This window comes from Myotis lucifugus, unplaced genomic scaffold, assembly GCF_000147115.1.
Source record: "Myotis lucifugus unplaced genomic scaffold, Myoluc2.0 scaffold_50, whole genome shotgun sequence".
Classification (NCBI taxonomy): domain Eukaryota; kingdom Metazoa; phylum Chordata; class Mammalia; order Chiroptera; family Vespertilionidae; genus Myotis; species Myotis lucifugus.
The window spans coordinates 6,192,251-6,205,477 of record NW_005871098.1 but is presented as its reverse complement, the minus strand read 5'-3'; the positions used below and the strand labels follow the sequence as shown (position 1 = coordinate 6,205,477).

Here is a 13,227-nt window from a genome sequence, read left to right as displayed (position 1 = left end):
CTCAGTGCTTAATAACTGTTAGCTATTGATATAAATGTAAGCTCTGCGGGGCTAGAGGGGCGTTCGGATTTTAAACATCTTTTTGTCTCCCACAGAGCCTAGCAACTTTCCCCCCAGCCTGCTACATATTTTATAGTATTTGCGATCAGAACAATCCGCTAACCCCCGCGCCGCAGCACGCACCCCAGGGCTCCTTGGAGCAGGGGACCAACACAGCCCAGAACCCAAAGCTCGGGACGCTGACGCGTCGGACCTCCTTCGCGAGCGGACGCGGGACCGGAAGTGGCGAGGGCGGGGTCCGCGCTGAAGAGAAGGTGGCGGCCCCGCGAAGATGCTGCTGGACCTGTCCGAGGAGCACAAGGACCACCTGGCCTTTCTGCCGCGAGTGAACAGCTCGGGTCCGGGGCGCGGCAGCGCGGGGTGGCGTTGTGGGGTCCGGGGAGGGAACCCGCGGGAGCGCCCGGTGCTCACGGTCTCCTGGCTTCCGTTGCAGTCGTCGCCGAGTTTGGGCGGATTGCGGTGGAGTTCCTGAGGCGAGGCGCGAACCCCAAGATCTACGAGGGCGCCGCCAGTAAGAAGGGAGGGGCGCGGCCCCGCAGGCTGTGCTAGCCGTTGTCTGTAGCCCCGAGAAAGGGGTCGTTGCGTCTCCGAGGGTCTAGTGCCCTTGTGGTAGAGTAACACCCGGAGGGCCCTTCCGTCCGGGCGCAGGTCCTGCCGGTTTCCTAAGAAGCCGTGAGGTTTTTAGAGCTTCTATCAGTCAGCTTCCTCGTGAGTAAAATAGACATACTACCGCCTGCGAGACATACCGAACGAAGTGTGTGGATTAGCCCGGTGAGCCGCATCACGCCAGTGTTCGGTTATTATTGTTCACACATCTTCTTTTGGTGAAGCATTGTTTTTTCCCGCTGCAGGAGGGCAGGTTCTCAGGTTAAGTCGGTTGCCGCAGGTCTGGTCTCGGGCGGCTGCATTGGTGAAGAAGGAAGGTTACAGCGGGCACTCCTGAAGGCATGGGGCTGGGAGCGAGAAGGAGCGGGACGCTGTTACCACCTCATTATTTTTAATTGTTTGGAAAAAAAAAGGAACAATGGACAATATTTAGTCTTAAATAAGAGTTTGAGTAAAAGGATAAAAACCACACAATAATTTATTTGCTCATTTTTCCTTTTTTCTCAGGAAAACTCAATGTGAGTAGTGACACTGTCCAGCATGGCGTGGAAGGATTAATATACCTGCTCACTGAAAGCTCAAAGCTCATGGTAAGGGCTTCTGTGGACTATCTTGCATTTCCCAAACCTTAAGAAGGTCATGCATACTCCACATCATAGTGCTGGCAATAGCTGCTTATTTCAGTAATGTTATTCATGGCTTATGATTGATTTGGTGAAGCCAGGCCTAAACAATCTATACTGCGGCTGCGAGGGCCCAGGGAGGCTGGCAGTGGCAGCAGCAGAGGGGTGATGGGGGCATGCCTTCCCCTGATCAGCCCAGTTGCCTCCCGTAGGGGAGGCCAGAGGCAGCAGCAGTGGTAGGGTGATGGGGTGCACCATCCTCTGATTGGCATGGTTGCCTCCCGTAGAGGGAGGCCAGAGGCAGCAGCACTGGCCGGGGTGATGGGGGCAATGCCTTCCCCTGATTGGTCTGGTCACCTCCCACAGAGGGAGGCCAGACTGTGGCCCTAGACCGTCAGTAGAACATCCCCTGAGGACTCCCGGACTGTGAAGGGAGTCAGGCCAGGCTGAGGGCCCTCCCCCAGGGCCCGGGTGCCTGAAGCAGGCCAGAGGAGAGAAGCCTGGGTCCTGGGTGCGGGGGCTGAGGCAGAGGCAATTAGGGGTGATCAGATATGCAGAGGAGCAGTTAGAGGTGATCAGGCTGGCAGGGGAGCAGTTAGGGGCGATCAGGAGTCCTGGGTGCCTGCAGCTGGCCTGGGTGAAGCCACCCCGGTCCCGGGTGCCTGCTGCCGGACAGAGGGAGGGAAGCCTGGGTCCCAGGTGCCTGCAGCTGGCCGGAGGAGGAAAGCCTGGGTCCCGGGTACAGGGGCTGAGGCAGAGGCAGTTAGGGGTGATCAGGCAGGCAGGCAGGTGAGTGCTTAGGAGCCAGCAGTCCCAGATTGCGAGAGGGATGTAGCAGGAGGTCCCATTAGTTTAATCTGCGGGTTTGGCCTAAACCGGCAGTCGGACATCCCCCAAGGGTCCCGGATTGGAGAGGGTGCAGGCCGGGCTGAGGGAGCCACCCCCTACCGCCCCCCCACCGCACGAATTTCGTGCACCGGGCCTCTAGTGTATAACAATCTGCTGTCATGAATACCTTCATCTATAATAATAAAAAGGTAATATGCTAATTAGACTGGACGTCCTTCAGGACAAAGCCGGGTCCCCGGTGCCCTCCGGCTGCCGGAGGGAAGCCTGCCGGAGGGAAGCCAGTGCTGGCAGCCGGTGGAAGGAAGGCCTACTCTTGCATGAATTTTGTGCATGGGGCCTCTAGTGTTAGTGTAAATTAAAATTGCCATTAATTCTGCATGTTACTGAACCATATACCATAGTATGTATCCTAAGAGAAGGGAGAATATAGTGATTTACTTTTTTGCATATTAGCAGCATCTGGCGTGATATAGAACAGGAGAGAAAACGGGGCATTTTAATAATTCTTTATTTTTATATTTTAATAAAGTATTTTTATGTCTCAGAAACTCAGATTTTAAAATAGTGAGCAAGGGTTGCCTTTAATTAAGGAGTGTTGTTTCTTTTACCAGACAGAATTTGGGGATTTACCAAAAGAATTCAGGGATTTCATATTCTTTTGTATAGTAGTATATCAACTGTTTTAGCATTTTCTAGACAAAGATAAGTTTTGATGTTCTGTTAAACTCAATCACTTTAGATTTCCGAACTGGATTTCCAAGACTCTGTTTTTGTTCTGGGATTCTCAGAAGAATTGAACAAATTGTTGCTTCAGCTTTATCTGGATAACAGAAAGGAGATCAGAACTATTCTGAGTGAACTGGCACCAGACCTCCCCAGTTACCACAGCCTTGAATGGCGACTAGATGTACAGGTATGGCTTTTTATTATTATTAATCTGAATTAGATACAAGATTAATTTTAGGTTTATGTCCTCAGGCCTATTCTTTACCACCTTAACCAAACTCTGGTTTGAAACTTGAGAGGTTTTGTTTGTTTGTATGTCTTTTAGGTAACATTTTTTTTAATTTATCTTTATTGTTGAAAATATTACAGGTGTCCCCTTGTTTGCCCCCATTGGCCCCCTGCCCCCCATTTTAATCCCCTCCCCAGGCCTTTTAACCAAAGAACTTATATGCATATATTCATAACCCATAGACATAGACAATAGTGTGGTAAAGGCCTGAAACTAGTTTTTTAATGTTCATTTTTCAGGCCATTTCACAAATAGTTCATTTTCTTATATTTTTAATGTGTCACATCAGTTTAATTTGCAAAGTTTGTAAGAAATAGGTTATTTTGGAAAAGGAGATGGTTATGCAGATTTTCTTCAGTGATGCTTAGATTTTTTAAAAGCTTTTTGTTTAAATAAATACACACATAGAAAAGTGCACAGGTCAGTGAATGTACAGTTCAGTGAGTTATCTCATGGTGAAAATACCCATGAAACCAACACTTACCCATGACCAGCATCCCAAAAGTGTCTTCCTCATCTCCTGCCAACTACTTCCCCTTTTTTCTTTTCCTGATTTCTAATACATAGATTACTTTTGCTGCTCTTTAACTTTCTGTATATGGAATGATTCAGCAGTGCTCTTTTGTGCCTGGCTCTGGCTTCTGTACATATTATATTTGTGAGATTCATTTGTTTTTAAAGCCATATAGATAACCAAAAGGTAGTTGTGAGACTATTGCATGTAACCCTTCTTCAAACAGTGACAGATTAAGAGATGTTTATTGATTGTCATCCTTTGCTTTGCTAAATGCTTTGGGAAACAAAGTGTAAGATGCTTTCTCAGCTGGAAAAGATATTGTCATTTAGGAATATTAGATGTTCTCGAAATAACCTGTAATTAAAAATAGTTATGGCCCTAGCTGGTTTGGCTCACTGGATAGAGCGTTGGCCTGGGGACTCAAGGGTCCCAGGATCGATTCCAGACAAGGGCATGTACCAGTAGGGGGTGTGCAGGAGGCAGCTGATCGATGTTTCTCTCTCATCGATGTTTCTAACTCTCTATCCCTCTCCCTTCCTCTCTGTAAAAAATCAATAAGATATATATTTAAAAAAAAATAGTTATGAAATACTAGAGGCCCGATGCTTAGATTCATGCACCAGTGGGTTCCCTTGGCCTGGCCTGTGGGGATTGGGCCGAAACCGGCTCTCCAACATCCCCCGAGGGGTCCCGGATTGCGAGAGGGTGCAGGCCAGGCCAAGGGACCCCACTGGTGCATGATCGGGACTGGCGAGGGACCGCGGGAGGGGTCCAGGGCATGTCCAGCCCATCTCTCCCAGTCCCAATTGGCCGTACCCAGCAGCAAGCTAACCAACCAATTGGAGTGTCTGCCCCCTGGTGGTTAGTGCGCATCATAGTGACTGGTTGGACAATTAGCATATTAGGCTTTTTTATTATATAGGACTAGGGGCTCAGTGCACGAATTCGTGCATCTTAAGAGGAACTGTGGGCCATGAGGCTGTGGTGGGCACAGGAGCAGGTATTGGCCCATCCTCCGCGCCCCCACCCGGCCCCTCTCACCGTGGCCCCCAGTCCCCTGTCTGCCAGCAGCCCCGCTCCCGCCGCCCCCACACACTGACAGCACCGGCCCCACTCGTACCTGCTGACGGCACAGGGTGATTGGGGCTGGTGCCAGCAGTGGGTGTGAGCGGCGGCTGCTGCCCTGATCGCCCCTCAGGAGCAGGGGGAGGTGGAGAAGCCCTCAGGGGCGATAGGGGCCTGCAGCCGTCGCTCGCACCCGCTGACAGCGCCAAGTGATCGGGGCCGGCACCATGCACCGGAAGCAGGTGTGAGCGCCCAGCAGGACCGCAGCATGCGGGAACAAAGTATTTTCAGTAACGACCAGAGGCTTGCCTCGATGACAGCGACTGGCGCCCTACCTAGGTCTGGAACCCCCACTCACCTGCTCCACCATCCCGCCATGGCCAATGCTCACCATGTTCCACGCTCTGCCTCCTGCTGCCGACACCCGCCATGTTCTGCGCGTGTCATAGTGGTGGTCAGCGCATGTCATAGTGACCAGTTGTTCGGTTGTTCCACGTTGGGTCTATTTGCATAATAGGGTTTTATATATATAGATGGTTTTGGAGGAGGGAAAAGAATAGAATTGTGTAAATCAAGATACACTGAGTGTTTCAAAAAAAGCTATAGTTCAGGTAGTTCAGTGAATGAACACAGGAATGATCCAGAAAAGTCTGAACAAAAGGGGGTGAAATCTCAGAAGGATAAATGAATAGAGAAAACTAGGATAAATATTCTTGACAGAGGAGACAGTGTAAGCTGTAAAGGCCCACATGCATATGGGAATGAGCATATATCAGCGGTCACCAACCTTTCAGACCTCACAGATCACCAGTTGGCAACCGTTGGAATATGTGGTTTTTAGCACACTAGCCTAGCCAAACTGAACTGCATATTGGAATGACCTGGGAGCTTTAAAAAATTCTGTGCTCCATTCCCCACCCCACTTCCCTAGAGATTCTGACTTATTGGTATGGGGTTTGGCCAGGGCATCAGTATTTTTTTAAAATAAGTTTTTATTGATTTAGGGAGAGAGGAAGGGAAAGGGAGAGAAAAAGAGAAACATCAACATGAAAGAGAAACATCAGTTGGTTACTCCCACACATACCCCGACTGGGGATGTAACCCGAAACCTGGGCATATGCCCTAACTGGGAATCAGAATCAAACCGGTGACTTTTCAGTGCATAGGCTGAAGCTTATCCAACTGAACCATAATGGCCAGGGTTTAGGATTTTTTTAAAAGCTCTCCATTTACCCAGGTCATTCTAATATGCAAAAAAGTTTGTAAACCACTGTTATCGTGGATTTTTCCTGACTTGAATAGGTGGTCCAAATATGTTATAGAAATTCTGATAGAGGAGTTTAGCAGTTAAAGGTGTTATTGGTTAATAATGATTTTGTAATCAAAGAAAACACGATAATTTCAAGAGAAACATCAGAAGTGCTTTATTCAAAGTAATGTCCATTGCTAGCTACACATTTTCCCCATCTTTCAGGTAATTTGTGGATACTGCCCCAATAGAACTTTGCTTGTTTTGAGGCAAACCATTCAAAGACCCAATTTTCCACTTCTTCATATGTTTTGAAGTGTGTGTGATGCCACGTCCCGTGTGGCTTAGGGCTCGGGATCTGGAGAAGGGCCGCGGGCAAATGACAAGACGAGACAAGAAATAATAATTTGGAAATTGTGGGCCAGGTAGAGAATCTCTTTGAAGAAGAAAGACTTAGCTGGTGCCCAGGACCTGCCAACCTTTTATTCAATTTTGGATACACATATTGCCCTTAGTAAGGCAGGCAATTCTGATAACAGACAGACTATCTTAAAGGTCAATAAATATTAGTAAAGATTTACTTTGAGACTATTTGGTCAGGAAATTGCTTGAGTCACCATTGTCTTGACTAAACAATCGGTGCATAGCTTTGGCCCTTTGCCAGAGCTCAAGGTTACCAGCATTCCGGGCTCCTTGTTTACACTTTTCTGATAGGGAAGAAAATGAGTTGCTTCCAACAGAAGTGCTGCTCAGAAAGTGCGTGTGCCATCGATCTGAACAAGTGGTAATCTGAAGGAGCAAGGTCTGGTAAATACAGCGGGTGGGTTAATACTTTCCAGGCAAGATCTTTTAATGTGTCTTTAACTGGTTTTGAAGTGTGTGATGGTGCATCATCATGAAGCAAAATTACTTTGCTGTGTCTACTGGCACATTCTGGTTGTTTCATGATCAAAGCGTGGTTCAAATTCATTATTTGTTGTTGGTAGCAATCAGTATTAACGGTTTCACCTGGTTTTATAAGCTCATAATACACCACGCCTTCCTGATCCCACCAAACGCAGAGCATTGTCTTCTTTCTGAAGTGATTTGGCCTTGCAGTCGATGTTGATGGTTGACCTGGATCAACCCATGATTTTGTGCATTTTGGATTCTCAAATCCACTTTTCATCGCCAGTCACAATTTGATACAAAAAAGACTTTCTTTCGTGCCATTGAAGCAACATTTTACTGATGACTTTTTGGTTTTCCATTTGTCTTTTGTTCAGTTGATATGGCACCCATTTTCTTTTTTAAAAAATCTTTCCCATTGCTTGTAAATGATCGGAAATTGTTTGCTGAGCAACATTTAATCTTTCTGCAAGTTGTTTTTAAGTTTGACACGCATCTTCATCCAATAATGCTTGTAATTGTTGGTCTTCAAACTTTTTCAGTTGTCCTGGACGTTCTTTGTTTTTCACATTGAAATCATCACTTTTATAAAGCATTTAAACCAGTGTTCACAAGTATCTTGAGACTAGAGGCCCAGTGCACGAGATTCATGCACTGGGGTGGGGGGGTCCCTCAGCCCAGCCTGCACCCTCTCCAATCTTAGGACCCCTCGGGGGATGTCCCACAGGGATCGGGCCTAAACCGGCAGTCGGACATCCCTCTCACAATCTGGGACTGCTGGCTCCCAACTGCTTGCCTGCCTGATCACCCCCTAACCACTTCCCTGTCAGCCTTATCGACGCCTGCTTCTCTGCTGGCCCGATTGCCCCCAACTGCCCTCCCCTGCCGTCCTGATCGCCCCTAACTGCCCTCCCCTGCAGGCCTGGTCGCCCCCAACTGCCCTCCCCTGCTGGCCTGGTTGCCCCTAACTGTCCTCCCCTGCTGGCCTGATCACCCATGTCTGCCCTCCCCTGCTGGCCTGGTTGCCCCTAACTGTCCTCCCCTGCTGGCCTGATCACCCATGTCTGCCCTCCCCTGCTGGCCATCTTGTGGCTGTGGGCGCTGCCGTCTTTGAGGGCGGGGCAGTCAATTAGCATATTCCCTCCTTATTGGCTGCAGGCCCTGCCATCTTTGTGATGGCGTAAGGGTCGATTAGCATATTTTCTCATTATTAGATAGGATGGAGCATGTTCACCATAAGCTTGCTGAAGTATTCAGCAGCACTTGTCTTCAAAATAAAGTAACGAATTAAAACTTCCTGCAATTGCTCTTTTTTTGGCATGAATTTCAACATTTTTAAGTGTAAAAATATCTATGATGTTAACACCTTCAGAAAATTTGACATATGAAGTTTTGAAACTTGTTGTCAATACAACAAAATAGCATACATATTAAATCGCATATATATCAACATATGTGTAACTCCATCTATTGAAAAAAATCCGCATTTTTAACCAGTACACCTTGTACTTTAGTTTGATGAGTACTTGAATAGATATTAACACAAGATATGGCATGAACCAGATTATAGACTCCATGAGGGCAGGTACTATATCTTGTTAACAACTGTGTCCCCAGCACAATGCCTGGCACATAACAGGAATTCACTGCTAAATATAAAATGGTTGGGAGGGTGGCTAGTGGTGGTAAGCACCTTCTTAAAGAAATGATTTATCAAATAATTCTTGTATACCTATCATGGGGTGTGGATACAGCAAGGGACAAGGTACAGGTTAAGCAGCAAGTCCTGCAGAGCTCATGGGGAGGAGGAGATCATTGGTTAAACCTTTATGTTTAGGTCCTTTCATAATAACCAGGTGGAGAAGTAGGGATGATTATGTTCATGAGGTTCAGCGATAATTTATCTTATACATTTTTACCTCTATTATGTAGTGATGATATCTTCTGAATCTTGGGGTCCAGTAGCCCTTTGAATTTTTTTGTTTTTTTGCTTTGTTGATTTTGAATTTTTCATTATAAAGACATCTTAAAAATTAGAAGGATAAGCAATTGAATTTTCTAAAGTTAAACTCAAGAGAGCTCATTTATCCAGTGAAATTAGTTTGAATAGCTGGGTTACTATAAGAATTAATACAGTTTAAAGTTGAGGGGATACTGAATGAATACTGCCTCATGGTGAAATGCATTTAAGTGCTAAAAAAGCTACTTAGAGAACTAATTGATTCTGTGTGCGTATTAGTTGAAATTATTACAAGGGATTTTAACTGGAGTGGATTTTTCTGCTATGGGAGGAAGACTTATCAAATGAAAACCAGCTAAAAGGCTAGGAAACTAGTAACAATACAGAACTTTTCATTTTTGAGTAACTGATTTGTCTCAGAGATTGGTAGTGAACCATCTAATTATTGTGCAGTTGCTTATGGGAAGTAAATTAATCATAGTTGAGTTTCTAAAAAAAAGCCACTTCCTATACTTCATAAATTACAAACATAATTAATGCCTTTATTAGTAACACCAGTAAATTGAATGCATCTGACATTGGTGAAGGAGGATGTTACCTTTAAGGCTACTATATTTAAAATTGCTATTGTTATTTTTACAGGGAGAAGGACAGAATTCCATCCCCATTAAAAATAAGTTCATATCAAGAACTTTGTGGGATACTGTTCTTTATCCTGCGGTAGTAGTACTGAGTGTCATTCAGTTTTCTTTCTGAGAAAAAATTAGGTGTAATTTTATCTTACTAGGTGTTTGTTAGGTATATTATATAATCTTTATCTAGAAATTTAAAAAAAAATGGTACAGATAAGTATCTTATAAGTACATTTAGATATCATGTTGCCCTAACCAGTTTGACTCAGTGGATAGAGCGTCGGCCTGAGGCCTGAAGGGTCCCAGGTTTGATTCTGGTCAGGGACACATGTCCAAGTTGTGGGCTCAATCCCCAGTATGGGGCATGCAGGAGGCAGCCGATCAATGATTCTCTCTCATCATTGATGTTTCTGTCTCTCTCTCCCTCACCCTTTCTCTCTGAAATCAATAAAAATATATTTTTTAAAAATAGACTCATGTTATCCAAAAGTGGGAGGATAGATTGAGTGACCTTAAGTCTTTCAACAAAAAATTCCTGACTTGCCCTAACTGGTTTGGCTCAGTGGATAGAGCGTCGGCCTGCGGACTGAAGGGTCCCGGGTTCGATTCCGGTCAAGGGCATGTACCTTGGTTGCAGGCACATTCCCAGTAGGGAGTGTGCAGGAGGCAGCTGATCGATGTTTCTCTCTCATCGATGTTTCTAACTCTCTATCCCTCTCCCCTCCTCTCTGTAAAAAATCAATAAAAAATATATATTTTTTAAAAATTCCTGACTTAATTATACCTAAATACATTTGGTCCCTATCTGTCAGTGCAGATATAGAGGGAAAAGAAGTATAAATAATGCATAACTGAATGAATAAGTAGTATTTCCAGTAATCATATTTATTCTTCTGTACTAGAGAAATGATCTTACAGAGATAATTTGCCTTACAGATATCTATTTTATGTTTGGAGACTAACTCACCCAAAGGAATTAATCTATTGTTTCCAAATTATTTTGAGACATTAAATTTCAGCTTTGGATTAGTATCTTGGTTTTGTTTTGTTTTTTATGTACAAATGATCCAGAATTAATTGGAAGAAGTTATTAGTCAGAATATTCTGTTGTGGTATTAAATTAATCCTGAAATCTTAGATTTAGATTTGTCACTCACTTGGAAATCTCTTCAGTTTGGCTTCTTGTCCTTTTGACATTACTCCAGTAGTTTTAGATAACAATCTTGCTTTCTTGTATAACAAGATGTTTCAGGTTCATCTTGTACAATTCCTGTCCCAGACTTCGATCGAATCAGCTATTCAAGGAGGTCCTGGTTCCTTTTAATGGAAAATCGCCTGTAGAGAGCACATTCTGGTGTTGGGTTAAATGCCATAATTTCCAAGTTGGTCATTGTTTCTAGTAGTTTTTTATCTTTTAATAATATATCACTAGTACTTTTTAAAAAAAATCCTCATCTGAGGGTACGTTTTTATTGATTTTAGAGAGAGAGAGGAAGGGAGAAAGAGGGAAACATTGATGTAAGAGAGAAACATCGATTGGTTGCCTCCTATACACACCCTGACCAGGATTGAACCCAAAACCTAGTTATGTGCCCTGACCAGGAATCAAAACTGCAACCTTTTGGTGTATGGGATAATGTGCCAACCTACCGAGCCACCTATTCCAGGACAAAGTGCTTATTTTTAAAATTTTGGACTAGATCATACAAACAAAAGATTATAGATGCTCAGTTTAAAGAAGAAGAATAAAAACAAGTACCCATTGCCAAGCTGAAGAACTAGAACAAAACCAATACCTTTGAATCTCCCTCCCGTAATAAGAACCCCTCCCAGCACCCTGGAGGTAACCACCATCCTAAATTTTCTGTTAATTTTTGTTTATAGTTTTTTACTCGCTTGCAGTGGATGAGAGTTTCCATTCCCATCACCTGCAGTGCTCCATATGGAAAGCTTTTTAATCATGCTAGTGAAACGTATCTTATGGGCTTATTGACCATTTTCTTGATTCTAATAAAGTTGAGCATACTTGCCTGTTTATCTATTTGTGTTACTACTTTTTTAAGTGCTTATTTCGTCTTCTGTACGTTCTTCTGTTGGTTTTATGTTTTGTTCCTTATAAATCAGAGCAGTTATTCATGCATTCTGGATACTAATCTTTTTTTGCTTGTATGTGTTACAAAATACTCTCAGTTTGTGGCTTGTTTTTCCACCCTCTTTATGTGTCCTTTGAAGAAAATTTAATAATTTTAAAATAGTTAAATTTGTCACTTTTTTCTTTATGGTTTGTGCCTTTTATATCATATTTAAGAAATTTTTCCACACTGTAAGGTTGCATGTATGTTCTGATTTTTTTTTCCCCAAAAAAAGTTTTAAAGTTTACTTTTCATTTTGAAGTCTATGCTTTATCTGAAGTTTTATTTTTATACATGGTATAAGTAATTATAAATGTTATGTATTAAGTGTATTTTATGTATTAAGTTGTTATTATGCTCTTATTCCATTTAAAATCAAGCTTGCAAGCAGAAGCCTCAGGCAACAGATAAAACCATCAGTGACTATAAAATTACACCTTAATCAGAATGGAGATCGCAACACCAAAGTTCTGCAGACAGATCCGGCTACCCTGATGCACTTGGTTCAGCAACTGGAACAAGCATTGGAGGAAATGAAAACAAACCACTGTAGGAGAGTTGTGCGCAGTATCAAGTAGTCCCGGTTTTAAGTTTTATTTCCTTTTAATTGCTTGTGAATTAATAATGTGCAGCAATTACTTTTAAAAACTATTTTTTTAGTTAATTGATAGTGATAACTACATATAGATTCTATGAAAGTTTTTTTTTCCTATGACAAGATCTGAAGTCATGTTCAAAAGCTGACATAAAATTTCTTTCCTGGTGCTAAATGTGGTCAGCTTCTTGACAAATTAGGATGTATTTTCTATTTTAAATATGTAAATAGGATTGAATCAGCTGAAAGTGAATCTATACTGTTCATATTATCTGTATATATGAATGATTATACTTTTCTTAGTACTTCTTTTGACTACTTAACTTTATTATTTTCTTCCTTATTGACCAAAATTTGAAAATAAAATTCGCAGTATTACTATTACTATACTGTTACTATTCAGAATGTTTCTAGACACTTCAGTGTTGTTGAACTTTAAAAGCAACTCATGGATGTTAATAGCCACAGAATAGTTGGAAATAAATATGAATTTTTTAAAATGCTCTATAGCTTAGGCAGTTCATGCATTTTTCTTTGCATATTGCTTAAGTTTGAATTGTCATGGCTAATTAGCTTAAGTATTTAGTAATCAGATTTGTGCAATCATATATATTACATTTTATCAAGGACTACTTTTTGCCCAAGTACCCAAAGTGTCTAAGATACATGTTGTCATTTACATTTATAAACAATGCTTGCAGGAGTAATATAATTGATTTTTAATTATCTGGCTAAAAATTACAGTCACTTTTTATATTTTTGTTTAAATAAAATATAAAGAAGGCAAAGGAAGACCATGTTTACTACATTCCAGGCTTTCTTCCTTACAAACTTGATTTTTGTTTTGTTTTCTTTTTTAGTAGGTAACCATAAGTTGTGTGGCCTGTAAAACTGATGCCGGTGTGTCAGGTCAACTTGATAGAGTACAGGGATACAGGGAGACTTAAGGAAAAAAAGAGACTTACAGAGAAAAAACACATGGAAATGGGATTCAGTCTTAAATATATGTCTAGGGCCTTATTCTGAAAGTCTCATC

At 42.8% G+C, this 13,227-nt stretch overlaps 1 protein-coding gene across 1 annotated transcript; it reads left to right on the top strand.

Moving 5' to 3' along the window:
• Positions 1 to 250: 250 nt before the first annotated feature.
• Positions 251 to 13,027, top strand: COMMD2 (COMM domain containing 2). Its single transcript, XM_006088662.3, has 5 exons — positions 251 to 398; positions 494 to 571; positions 1,174 to 1,256; positions 2,878 to 3,051; positions 11,977 to 13,027. Exons 1-5 carry the CDS (start codon positions 332 to 334, stop codon positions 12,172 to 12,174), a joined length of 600 nt encoding a protein of 199 aa, XP_006088724.1. The 5' UTR covers positions 251 to 331; the 3' UTR covers positions 12,175 to 13,027.
• Positions 13,028 to 13,227: the final 200 nt, after the last annotated feature.

Excerpts from the sequence above, each read along its gene's own strand:
- COMMD2 (XM_006088662.3), top strand. The coding sequence starts at position 332 with ATGCTGCTGGACCTGTCCGAGGAGCACAAGGACCACCTGGCCTTTCTG. Across the intron at positions 572-1,173 it reads GATCTACGAGGGCGCCGCCA|GAAAACTCAATGTGAGTAGT; the intron begins GTAAGAAGGGAG and ends CTTTTTTCTCAG. Across the intron at positions 3,052-11,976 it reads AATGGCGACTAGATGTACAG|CTTGCAAGCAGAAGCCTCAG; the intron begins GTATGGCTTTTT and ends TTTAAAATCAAG.